At 39.7% G+C, this 13,492-nt stretch overlaps 1 protein-coding gene across 8 annotated transcripts in view; it reads left to right on the forward strand.

Annotated features, from left to right (window-relative positions):
- The window catches only part of ST3GAL3 (ST3 beta-galactoside alpha-2,3-sialyltransferase 3), a 156,549-nt gene that overhangs the window by 42,893 nt on the left and 100,164 nt on the right, over window positions 1-13,492 (forward strand). For all 8 annotated transcript variants that reach the window (XR_002440988.1, XM_021404072.1, XM_021404076.1 and 5 more), the window contains one exon: window positions 3,768-3,810. Coding sequence is in view for 7 of the 8 variants with exons in the window: in XM_021404072.1 (XP_021259747.1) it covers window positions 3,768-3,810 (43 nt within the window). In the remaining variant the exon portion in view is untranslated. The remainder of the gene's footprint in view (window positions 1-3,767; window positions 3,811-13,492) is intronic.

Consider the following 13,492-nt stretch of genomic DNA (forward strand, 5'->3'; position numbering starts at 1 on the left):
GGTGAAATCATTTACAGTGGTTTGGAAGGATAAAACCAGTGAGCCAAGTTAATGCCTGGAACGTTGATTTCAATTAGTAGCGTAAGTGGAAAATTTTGCATGTTTTGCATGCATGTAGCTATATGGTTACAGATGCAAAATGCAAATTGAAAACTTGATTGATATCAAAGCTGTCTGGCTTTTTGGGTGGTCTGTATGGAGTTTCTAGGCATTTGACATTGCATTTCTCACTCGCTGTCTGGTACTCAGATTTCTGTTGGATACTTGGAAGAAATTTCCACATTCATGCAAGCACGGAATTTGGCACACAATTTGCATCATTTATAGAAATCGCTATGTTTGACTGTACTTCTGTTCGTATAACCCTTATTACATGCTTTATTATGAAATGGTGTCAGTTATTAAGTTGTTATTCAGTACTGATCTTCCCAGAAGTGTAGACATGCATTTTGTTTCTGACCTAAGCAGACTTCTTGTTCTTATGGGCATGTGATGAAACTTACTCCCCACGTTCACTGGTTTCTGTCCTTCTGTACGCCACTTTGTCAGCTGAGATCTGCAGCTTCCTAGTGCAAGTGAGGAAGTGGTCCTTGGATCTCCTTGTTCTCCTCTGATGCCGTTATTTTTACCACATTTGGGATTTACAGGCTCAGCCTCACGGGCTGAGAAGGTGCAGTCTTCTTCTGACTCATCCATGATGTTCTTCTTGTGGAAGGGCCAACGTCACACCATGGGTAACGCGTTCAGCGGGGCCAAGTTAGTTGGAGATGCCGGAGCATTTCTGTTTCATGCTCTCTGGCTGTATTTTCCATTTTCTTCTAGTAGTCTTCATCCCACTGCAAAGGAGGAGGAAAGGAAGAAGAATATTAAAGAATATTGTTGCCTGTCAGCTAGCTAACTTGGTGAGTAAGGCTTTAAACAAGGTGACGAGAGGTGGCAGAAACCTGCAGGTTAGGACATGCATAAGTGCCAGGGCAGGCTCTTGCAGATGGTGTTTCTATAGGAAGGAAGGGCAGGAGTGGGACTGTCCCCTTCCCCTAACAGAGCTGTATGATCAGCACAGCCCATCTGTTGTCATCACACCCTGATGTATGCTGTATTTTCAATTCAGTTGTATTTTGATTTAGTGGGTCTGTATTTTATTGTGTTTTAAATTACACGCATAACTCCAGACAAGAATTGCCTGTTCCTGCAGCTGGGCTATGTGCATTTTGGCTTTTTCCATGTGCTTGGGTTTTTATCGGTCTTTTGCGATTCCAGACCACTTCCAGCCAGCATGTGGGCTGTACCGCTATGTGCTGCGGTCACTAGGAACACAAGGGCCAAAAGCGACATAGCCAAATGGCACTGGGCATCTGTAACAGCTGATTTATGTTAAAAATGAATCTAACTTTGAATCCATAACTTACAGAGTCCTAATGTTTTTCTTTGAGGAGCAACAACATGTGATGGAGATGTCTTTCCCAGCCAGCAGTGATGCCGTGACTTCACAGAATTATGGAATGGCTTGGGTTGGAAGGGACTTTAAAGTCCGTGCAGCTCCAAGCCCCCTTCCATGGACAGAGTTGCCAACCACTAGATCAGGCTGCCCAGGAAAAGATCAGGCTCTGAGCTTGTGGTGGCCTGTGGTGAGGGCAGTGTTCCTTTGCCTGCCTCAGTTTGCGCTGCTCTCCAGCCTGGGCAGGAGAGGCATGTGCTTCTGGGCCTAGTGTTACAGATTCTTCTGTATCTCTGTTACTATAGTCATCACTGAACATAGAATCACAGAATCAGGATAGAATAAGGCTGGAAAAGACCACTAAGATCACCCAGCCCAACCCCACCCCACTATGCCCACTGACCACGTCCCTCAGTGCCACATCCCCACGGTTCTGGAACACCTCCAGGGATGGTGACCCCACCACCTCCCTGGGCAGCCTGTGCCAGTGCGTCACCGCTGTTTTTGAGAAGAAATTTTTTCTAATCTCCAACCTGAACCTCTCCTGGCACAACTTAAGGCCATTACATCAAAAGTAAAAACTTTAAACCAAGGGATAGTGAAGAGCAAGCGACAAACGAAAGGTAAATCTTATGGAAGGCTGCAGTGGAGATATGTCAGCTGTATGTAGAGTTTAGTATGTGTTTGTTTTCTGGTGCTTTGGTCACAGAGCTTATAAAATGCTGAGTTAGCAGAAAGCCCAGGATGCTGTTATAGTTACGAGGTGATGTATCTCTTATTGCATTTCCTCTATTTGTATTTCCTGTTGGGAAGAAGGGAATGTTAGCTGGAGTTGGGGTAAGGATGACGGCAGGTTTGCCAGTGATTTTCCTTTGTAAAAAAATGAATAAATCTCTGCTGCTATTTGCACAGATGGGTGTTTTTGGAAGGAGGAAGGGTCAATAAAAATTGAAAGCATGATTTTTCCCAGACCTTCCTTTGGAGGAGGTAGGATTGGACAGGAAATGATTTTATGTAGGAGGAGTAAGGTGGGAGAAAGCTGGGAGGAAAGCAGCACTCGGGGGCAACACAACTTTCAGTATGTGAAAATTGGAGGAGGAGGCACAGGTGCATTTCTCATACTGGGTACAGTGAGGATGGTGGGTGGCACAGCAGGTGCTGGCAGGGAATGGATGGGACGTGCCGAGGTTGAGTGCACGTGTTCTTCAGCTTCTGTTAGCTAAGTTATGTGATATGTGCTTCTTCCCTTAAATCTGAAATTAAATCCTATCAGATTTGAAACCAATGGCACAGATTCTACTGACCTGTCCAGAGTAATCATTTTGTCTTAGATACACGGCTAGGCTTTCCTCTTCTGCCAGTAAGTGATGGCACAGAGAGTTTGTGATCTTGTGTAAACTTCTGCAGCAGAAATTCCTGTGTTGTTTCATAAGGAATGCAAGCCTCTATTTCCACTGTACTCTTCCTAAAAGACTGAATTTTTTTGTTTGTTTGTTGGTCTGTTTTGTTGTTGTTTTTTTTTTTAATACATCCTGAGTGCTTGGGGGGATTATCTGTTATTTTTGTGTTATTTTTTTATTGTATCGTAGTGAGACCCAGTGGTCCTCAGTGTGAGGAGTCCATGGAGCATAACCCAACAGAAGGATGCTGCATCTTTCTTTTTTTTGTGCATCTGGTGTGAATTCTCAGGGCTTTATCTGTTGTACAGAGAACTTGATTTCAAGATGACTGTGTATTCAAAGATGCTGAATTCAAAGTTTACTTTCTACAGGATTTACAGAAACAAAAGCTTTCACCCTGAATATCTCTGACTGTTCCCTGTTGGAGTCTGTGGCACAGACTGTGACTCTGCAGTTCCTGTTGAACAGCATCACCTGAACGTGATGCGTTTTTGCCTCTCTGAGCGACTTTGTCTTGAGGAAAGGTACTTGATTATGAAATTGTTGGTTGGAATAGGCAAGGAATCAAAAAAACATTTGAGAGATCCACTGCTTCATTACCTAGGAGGTGTATGTGTTACAAAATTACAGGCTTTGCTTTACTGTTTTGACTTGAGGTATTTCAGTGAATTCTGGTCATTTCTAAGTTAATCGGGCCAAAATGCTGGAATATTTGCTGGAGACTCAGAGATGATTGTTTGGGAATACTTTTGTGGAACAATAATCTGTTATAACAGCTGCTAGCAACTGGAAATCCTCATACATCTATTTTCAGTTAGGAATAATTATTGCCCTTCTGTAAAGACATGCTGCTATTTTGTTTGGGTGCCTTTTGGGAAGGAGGCAGTTGCAGTTTTTATGATACTGTGTCCCTTGCTTTTGTTTTCCAGAGTATGACAAACTGGGCTTTCTCCTGAACCTGGACTCAAAATTGTAAGTACAACTCTTTCTTCTTTGTTTCCGTAATTACAAATTTCTGTTGCAAACAACTCCTATGTCACTTGGGCGGTTGTCTCACTGGAGTGTATGGGACTGCCAAGTCCTACAGCAACCAGACAGTTAGGACTTTGTGGCTTACTGTATACAGGCTGCCTTATGTTGGGGTTCACTCTCATTAATTTCTTAATGACTGATCAAGAAGCTGTGAATGTCCATCTGAAGCCATGCCGGCCAGTCTGCTCTGGATGTCCTATCCTTGACAGACATCTTCCTAATGAGAAGAAATGTATTAAAAATTTGAAAGCAGGAGGAACGTCAATCTACAGTTTACTGAGATGTTTAGAACTTTATGATTCCTTTCTATTTGTCTCTTTTAAAATGCGTACTATTGTTTTTGTTTCTAAAATGGACCTCAATAGGAAGTAGCAGGAGTGACAGAAGAAAACAGAAGTGCTGAAGGATGATGTTCTTTGTGGTTTTTGCCATACTCTGTCAAATTGAACTGAACCTAACACTAGGGGTCACCAGCGACTCTGTTTCTGAGGTCAAAAGACTTGGAGAAATTTTGACATCAGGAGCAAAAAGACTATGGGAAACCTGACTCTTCCACCTAAAATGACATTGAAGCAATCCAGTGGCTCTTAATGACTTGAGGATGTGTCCCCCGTACTGTGGATCATGTTAACATAAAAAACATTCTTAATGTTTTAAGGAGTTTCATTGTACTCTCTGGGTGTAACATCAAAGTTTTGAGTTTAGTGACAAGGGTGACTTGTGAATGAACGTTTTGGTCTTGCTAAGAGAGAAATGGCTTTGGGTTTTTTATTGGTCTGGTTATTTTTATTTTTGGTAATGACTGATGTATTGAAAATGCAGCTCAGTGACTGCCCGCACACTTTTGATATACCAAGTTTGGGTATCATCAGCCTATGCTGGGTCTCAACTACAGTTTCTGTTTTTCTTCCTCTGTTTCTTCTGTCTTCGCTGTCCTGTTGTGTGTTACTTGTAACAAGTCTCTCTGAGCCTTCCTTAACTTTGTACCTCTGTTACATTCTTTCTTCTTTGCTGACTTCTCTGCTTAGATTACAGCTTTTGAGACACAGCCTGTTCCTTCTTACACTTCAGTACAAGGCCAAGTGAGGTTTTTACCTGCTAGAGGGCTTCCCAAATTTAAATTAAAAAAAAAAAAAAAAAAACCTCCCTGTGATAAAGGCTGTTATCTTTGATTAAAAACAAAAAGATTTCTGTTGACTGCTTGGAAGATATTTAGATAGCACCCTAAAAAAGCACATGTGCTTGAAAAACGGTAAATTTAGCTTCTGGAAAGGCTTGTAAAATAAAATCAGCATGATTAAACTTTAAATACAAAGTTGCAAATAAAGGAAGTATATACATAGGTGAAAACCCATAGGCTTAGGCTGGTGGATTTTTGTTTTTCTTCTTCTTTGGAAGTGAAGATGGCCCTGCTTTGGGAGTGGACCTGCTGACCTGCAGAGATGCCTTCCAACCAGAATTATTCTGGTCATTTTCACTAGCAAGAGAGCTAGAGAAAAACTGAAAATACTGTAGAACATACTAAATAAATGTCAAAAGAGGAGTGGGTGATAGAAGATGAAGCCCGGAGGAATTTGCTGCCGTTCCACGAGTTTACCCTGTGGTCGTGATACCAAATACATTTTTGAAGTACATACTTAGAAGTCAGTGGAACATAATGGTTAAAAATATGTTATCACTTTCTGTGACTTTTACGCAAGATCATACTATGGCAGAAGGACTTTCTTGTTTAAAATGACTTACTCAGAGAGTTAAAAGGGATAATAAGTTCTGCGCTGATGACTTTATTGGCAGAAATAATTCAATTATGTCTGTTGTGATATAATCGTTCTGGTGGAATTTTGCCATTAATCATAACTTTATAGAGTTCACTTAATTGACAGCATGTGAGAACGTTGTGTGACTTGAAGCACTTGGGGCAACAATTAGTTCTCTCTCTCTCTCTCTCTCTCTCTCTCTCTCTCTCTCTCTGATCTTTTAATCTTTCATTTGTTCCAAATCTGTTCCTGGCTGGTTGTGTTACTTAGTATCATTTAAACTAATGCTAATGACGTGGAGGAGTAACACTTTCTACAAAGATAGGTTTGCAATAAAACTTAAATGCTTTGACCTGCATTTTAAATCACGTTATGTAGAGGAAAGCATTTGACAGAAGTAAATAGTAATATGTCCATTTTCCTTTGCATCTTTCATTTTTCCATTTATTACCACTTCAGTGTCTTCTGCCTTGTAGGTACCCAAGGCATGCTATTGAGATGCAGTGCACTTTGTCATGGTTACAGCAATGTAATGGTTCTGTTCAGCGGCTTTCTTTGAGTTTGTGGAAGCCAGATTTATTTGCTTTGGAAAGAAAATGTCAGAACTACATATATGTTTTGTTTGGGAAGTGTATGTCTGATGCATGCCTTGCTACAGCATTAGGGATCCCAGCTGCAGTGGCCAGGAATCCCACCTGGAAGGGGATGGGAAGTTCTTCAGAAATGGAGAAGATGGGCTCTGACCAGAAGTTTTGTTGCTCTGAGCTTGTCAGGAGAACATCAAGAAGAAAACTGTTCCCTTTCTGCTGCCTGTCCTTAGGCTAACTCTGCACTGGGAAGTCCTTTCGCTTCTAAAAGGGAGGACAGTATGCAGGTAGGGATAATGAACTACTGGATTAATGGAAAGCTGAAGACATCTGCAGGCAGTATAGTTTCTGAATTAATTTTTCATAGTCAAAATGAGACATGAAGCTCCTCAGGATGAGGTTAGTGAAAAGATGTGTTGCAGAAGGAGCTGATCTTTTAGTTTTGTTTGTACCAGCCATAGTGTCATAGCCAAAACAAGAATACCAAACCAAAATATGCACAAAGTATGCAAATAGGCCGATGGAATCTTTTTCTCCCAGGTGAAGCAGTTTCCCAAGCAGCAGAGCCACATACCAGTTTAAAGACTTTAAGAATAAAATCCAAAATTTACTGGTTGTGTAGGGAAATGCATCTCTATAGAAATAAATACATTGCGATTCACAGGTCTTAATCCTTTTAGGGGTGACTGGTTTCTGAACAACTTGAGGCCATCAGTCACGTTAGTGAGTCAGCCAGAGGATTACTGGGTGCCACCAAGATTTGCAGTTGCTTTCTAACATCTGTGCTTGGCAAAAGGGTTGCGTGCTTTTAGTACTATTAAATATTTGTATTGTAGGAGTTCTTTGAGGCTGGCCAGGTCCAAGAAATGAGAGTCTCATTCACTGTGGGCTCTGAGTCATGCTCTGAACAGGTTCTATATTTGCACTGAGTAGAAGGAGAGTGCTGCAGGAGGATCAGCATATGATTGTGAAGTTAATTATAGACGGTGTCTTAATGCACATTCAGTGACGCCGGGCTTAAGATTATGTGGTCCTTCTTTGGTTTATCACTTTTTGTGTTTGGTTTAATGCTGATAATGGTTACCTTAAGTATGCCTTGGCGTGCTACAAGTGTAGATTTGCTTGCCATGCACATGTGAAGATCTTTTTTTTGCCATAGCTAGCCTGTGTGATCTGAACTTGCTTTCCTTACCATGCCTGCATGCCATTCTGTTACTCAGTGCAATGGAAGCTAGCGCCTGGTCGCACTGCCATTTCTGTCCTCATTTCAACTTCATCCTTCTAAAGCTATTTTCAGAGATACTTTATCCAGAAGAAAGCCCACCCTGGGTGATGGCTGTTCTCTCCACCTGCTGCCATAGTCAGCTCCCAGTGTTAGAATCTCAGCTGATGAATGAAGGAGGAAGCATCCCAGGGTTTGACTTTGTCTGGGGAAGAGCTACTCCCTGGGTGCAGATGTCTCGCAAATGTTAGACGATCTGCTTGAGCTTACTGCCAGCAATTGGGACCACTGGAAGTAAAAAAAAAAAATTCAGTTAATTAGATAGTAGTAGATATTATAACATATTAATTTGAGAAAGTTCACTTTTTTAATAGGTAGAATCACAAGCAAAAAAAAAAAATATTAACTCCTCCCAATCAGAAAAATGATTGAGATCGTTATGACTGATCACAATAACATAATGCTAGTGTACCTAATATACTGTGTTTATGCAGTATAAGGTATACTGTTTATATTGCATAATTCTGGGATTTTTAGGTGATAATTAAAGTGAATATTTTTTCCAGTGTGGTCTGTGCACAATAGTATCTTGTGACACTATTCACATGTTTTTCCAATATTACAGATTTGAGAGATGCAACAAAGATTTCTGAATATTTGTGATAATTTCAAGGTTATCCTCAAAAACAGAAGACAAAGAAACTGAGTCTTTGTAAAATAAATAAATAAATAAATAAAAACGAAAGCCAAAAATAACAGCCTTCACCCTGCAAACTCAAATGAAACTTAATCTGGTCTTTGAAAAGACCGTACAAATGGAGGGAGTTGGGGCTGGGGAAAAACACAGATTACTGCTGTTTGTTGAAATTTCTTTCCTCCAGAGCTTTAATAATGAAGAAGTGAAATAGAGCCCCTTCCCATCATTTTGTTTCTAGAGTGGGAGGTTGCTTTGAAACTACGTGTGTGTCTGTGTGTGCTGCTTCACCACTAAGCGCTGTAAAAATAAGCAATAAACCTGTTGGAATGCTGGGCTTTCGCTGTGCCCAGTGCTGTGGGATTTCTTTGTGCCCAGTTCCCTTCCCATTTATCTGTATGCATTTCTGCAGTCCAAGGTGTGGGGGAAAAATTCAAGTGAGCAGTCAGCAGTGAGGGTGATGGGTGCATTCTGCCGACCACGAGTGTCCCGGTGCTGCTTCTGAAAAATTGTTTCAAGGCTTAATGTACTTTGCAGCATTGGTATTTTCCTGACACTCATTTATTTCTTCTTCATTTCAGATTTTTTTCTTGACTTTCAATTAGTGTCCTTCTACTTAATCTCTTCCAATCTGTGCTAATTGTTGGAGCATTTCAACTATTTTACAATGAATCCTAGCTATTCGCAGTGATTCGGTCATTGGGCTTTTTGTTCACCACATCAAACTTCCCATGTTTGGTTGGGATCTGACTGCTATCCCAGTTTTTTTGTTTGTTCTTCTTAGCTCATTTCATTTCCATTTCAATTTTGGTACTTTGGAATTCTCATATGGATTCCTAACATGAGTCTCTTTTATCCGACTTTCGGATTCTTGTATTAGACACAATGTCAGGAGATGAAGAAAATAAAGATTGTAGAAGTCAGAATTACAGATATAACTGAAACATTACTTGGTTTGTTATGTGCAAACAAAGTTAAAAACTTACATTTGGTGCTTCTCAAAGAGCCAGTTTCCTGAAGCTGGAAGTAATTATGAAACAAACTATGTGGGAAAAGAATGTAAAGCAAAAAATATGAATGGCCAGGCATTGCTTTGAGCAGTTTTGCATGGTGTGCCCCAATAAGTTCATAAGGAAGAAGAAGTTTTGTAGTGAAGAAAGAAAAATGTTCACAGAAGACCAGTTTTACCTAGAAGTGAAGTGAAAACAATGATAGTGTATTTACAGAAATGGTTGAAGTGTTCAGTAAACACATGGGGTCTTGTTCTGTTTGGATGGAAAAAAAAAAAGTGCTTTCCTCAGCAACAAGGACAACAGCAATTCAAGCAGCAGGTAGCTAAATGTACGCACTCTAAAGTTGTTATGTCTGGACAACATTTTTGCAAAAGTCTTTGAAGAAGTAGCTGAGGACTTTTTGGACAGATTGGGAGGATAAATAAATCTTCCAGCACTAGGGGAACTCCATATTCTTGGCAGAAAGTTGATATACAAATATTTTAAAGGTTAAAAAATGATGACTCCATAAGCTCTTCAGCCCTTTTTTCTTAGTTTTTTTTTTATTATTATTATTTTGAGGGCAGTAATGATGGCCGATACAAATTTTCACAAAAAAAACCAAATACATTGCATATAGTTCAAATTAGTATGCATTTCTTTTTTGTTGGATGGGCTCGTTCTTCAGGCGAACGTCCACAGAAATAATTGGTAGGCGTGAGATTGGTTTTTTTCTTCATATGTTCCTCTTACGACTTGATCTGCACATTTCATTCTTTCAATTAGTATTCTTATTCTCAGTATTCATTCTTTCAATCTAGTATTAAAACTGGGAAGCCTACAACGAAAAGGTTCAGTTCCTTTTTTTCCCTTCCTATCTGCAACGTGGAACACTTAACTTTGTAGTTCATCGGCGCAGTAGGATTAACCTGAATGTAATTTGTTTTTCAAGGTGAATGTGATTATGACTAGGTAACTTTACAAATTTTTATTCGGTGTTGTCTGAGCAAGTGTTTTTGAGTTGCTGCTTTCACAGAAGGGTAAACTTACTTAAGATGCCTTACTGAATTCAGGAACCACCTGCAAGTTCACAAATGACCAGGAGTCTTCCTATTTCTTTATCCTCTTGGATAATTATTATATAATTATACAATAATATAATAATTATATATAATTATAATATTACATATTTATATATTACTATGTAATAAATTATGTAATACTGGATTATATAATTAATATGTAATTATAATTATATAATTATTTTATAATTATTATATAATTATACAATTAACGTTGTATAATAAGCCACATTTCACATTCTTCCTTCAGAAATCTTCTAAACCTGAGAGAATAGGCCAATACAACCAATTACTTTTGTCCAACTATTGCCCTGGCTACTGAATATCCCCCTGCTGAGGCATTCTTGCTCTCGGAATATGTTTTGGAAGTTGAATGTCACTCTAATGGATTGGGCTATCTATGCACAGATCATTCTCAAAACTCAGTTACAGAAGTTAAACGTTATTTAAAGATTGTTAAGGGAATGTCCCATTCAAATTCTGATTAGTCATACAGCTTATTGGCTTATTGCAAGGACTAGATTTTCTGTAGAACCATGGCTTTTGATACGAATCTGTGCTGAAACTTTGGCATTCGTCCCCATATTCTTGATGACTGGCCATAAAGGAGCAATGTGGAAACAGGTTGCTGCCTATCCCAGAGCAAAGCAGTCACAGGCTTCTCATTAAACTGATGCAAGAGTTGCCTCTGTTGGAAATCCCTAAGGCATGGATGTGACCAAACATCACATCTTCTGCATCTGCTGGATTTGGTGTAGGCACTGCTCTGCTTCCAAAAAAATCTGCTTCCTTCTGTTTGCCCTCGGAAATATTTTGGGGAATCCTCATCTGCCCTCCCTGAATGGCTGACTGGAAATCGTGTGTATTCTGTCAAGTGAACACTCTAATGTTTATCGAGCCTGCCTCTGAAGCATGTCGCTCTGAAAAGCACTCTTGCTGTGGTATCTAGACACACTTTAGTTGTCAGCTCATCATTTGTATTTTTGTGTCTGGCAGTGAGGCGGCTTTATGAATGGGGTGAATGGGAAGAGACAGCTTTACTCGATCTGCCTCTGAATTTGTCTTCTGCTTTGCTGCAACGTGACCAGATATGTCAAAGCTGTGCTGTGTGTGTGTGCAAAAAAATTAAATGATAAGAATATGTAGCAGATCATCAAGGCAGGGAAGGCCTTGGTGGAACAAACACACAGATTTCTTGCATGTTGCAGTTTGTAACTTTCCTCTTCTGAAGATGTCATAATGGTACTTAGATTACTTGGTGCATGTTGGAATCCATGACATGTCTTTGATACAGGTGAGCAAGGACAGCTTTTCTTGATTTCGTACTTCAGAAAGAAGAGTGCAAAAAATTCAGGGCCCCATGACTATATATAGCGCTTTGTAAAACCACAGCTAAACCGCATTCCCCAGCTATGAGGTCGTCTCTTCATGCCATCTAAAGTGATTATTCACTGATGAGCTTTTTTCCCTCTCCATTTCAATCCAGACCAGGAAAGAAAAAAGAAAAAAAGAAAAATGTTTATTCTTATTCTTTGTTTAAGATGAATTCATTTTTTATTCCAGGTCATTCAAATAAAAGTTTAGAGAGCAATCTTTGTTGCCCTCTAAAAAAAACAAACAAAACTAGATTTGGTACCAGGTAGCTGGGAGATTCTACCCAAGGGGAACTTACTCCCCTAAGGCTTGGTTTCTACCAGCTACATCTGAAATACAAAGCTACTCTACTTGTGGCTGCTCTGACACACTGCTGTGATGAAATTGTAATGAAATCTACTGAGTAGATGCATGTTACTGAACAGTAGGACTCCCTTATGTTAGTGCTTTGCTGTCTTCAGGATAAATTTAATTATGACCCTAGCTCCGACGATATGGGAAATAGTGAGTAATGCATCACTATTGGTCTTTTCCTCACCATCCTGCTTTGATAGGGTGCTTTCATGCCAGCTAAGCGCTGTGAGTTTCTCTGAAATCAACTGCTCCATAGACTGGTTGTGTTATCAAATGAAATGAATGGAAGAGCGGTGATGCGCTGGCCCGGGCTGCCCAGGGAGGTGGTGGGGTCACCATCCCTGAAGGTGTTCAAGGAACATAGGGATGTAGCACTGAGGGATACGGTCAGTGGGCATGGTGGGGTGGGGTGGGGTTGGAATGGATGCTCTTGGAGGCCTTGTACAACCTTGGTGATTCTGTGATTCTATGATCTTAGAGATCTTTTCCAACCTTAACGGTTCTATGATTCTGTGATTCTATTCTGTGAAATTTTTCAGAAGTAAAATTTGGTGATTAAAACCTTAGTTTAACTGATTTCTTCATTTGGCAGTTAAAACTGCTAACCACTGAGTTTTGACATTCAAATCTACCAAACTGTAGTACCCACAAACTTAAAGCTGTGATTTCAGCTGTGATGCTTCAGGAATTTTTCATCTTTTTTTCCAGCTCTAGGCTTTGGAGGAGTATCTTTGTTTTCAGAGGTACCGACTCCTAGGAGCAGGGGATTACTGTATTCTAATTGGATTGAGTTATTATTTTTCATCTCTTTAGCACTTCTTGGTCTTTCCTAGACCTACACTGCTGGATTCATTACACTGCAAATATGAAAACACTGATCCTGATCCAAAGAAAGCATTGCCTGCTTGTAGATGTAACAGATGAGGAGTGGTGATGAAGACTGAGAGTTATAGCAATAAAATTATGACATTCGAATTTATCTTCTTGCATTCTTCCAGCTTGGGCAAAAATAGTGAGCTTTTTATTTTCCATCAGACTTTTAATTGGCTAACTTTTTATAGCCATTGTGCAAACTGCGAGTTTTTAGAGGCATTTAACTTGCTGAAGTTTTGCAAATTGCATGTTCTGATAGTAGGCGGTGTTATCATTTCTGAATTTGGGGGGAAATTGAGGCTCTACTCTTTAGACAGCTATTTCAGAAAGTAATTCATGTAGGAACCTCTTTTGCGTGCTGAGTCTACTTGAACAGAATTCTGTTTTTCCTCTGTGCAGCTAGTCTTAAAGGTAAGCTGTAGCTTACAAAAAAAAAAAAAAGAGAAAATATGTTAAAAATCACAACAAAACAAACAAAAAAGGAAATCAGGAGATCAGGAAATCAATGTTTATTACTCAATTCGCTGAGGAACATGCTGCGTAAAGTCACATGCAAAACATGCCATGGACTTCTCTTGGATCTTTACCTGCATTCTTTGAGTGCAGTTTTATAAACTCACTGTTTAGTTTATTTACTGGTTGAAAAACTCCTTTCTAGTTTGGCTGTTTCTGACTCTTGTCTGCAAA

The sequence above is a fragment of the Numida meleagris genome, chromosome 7 (genome assembly GCF_002078875.1).
Source record: "Numida meleagris isolate 19003 breed g44 Domestic line chromosome 7, NumMel1.0, whole genome shotgun sequence".
Lineage (NCBI taxonomy): Eukaryota > Metazoa > Chordata > Aves > Galliformes > Numididae > Numida > Numida meleagris.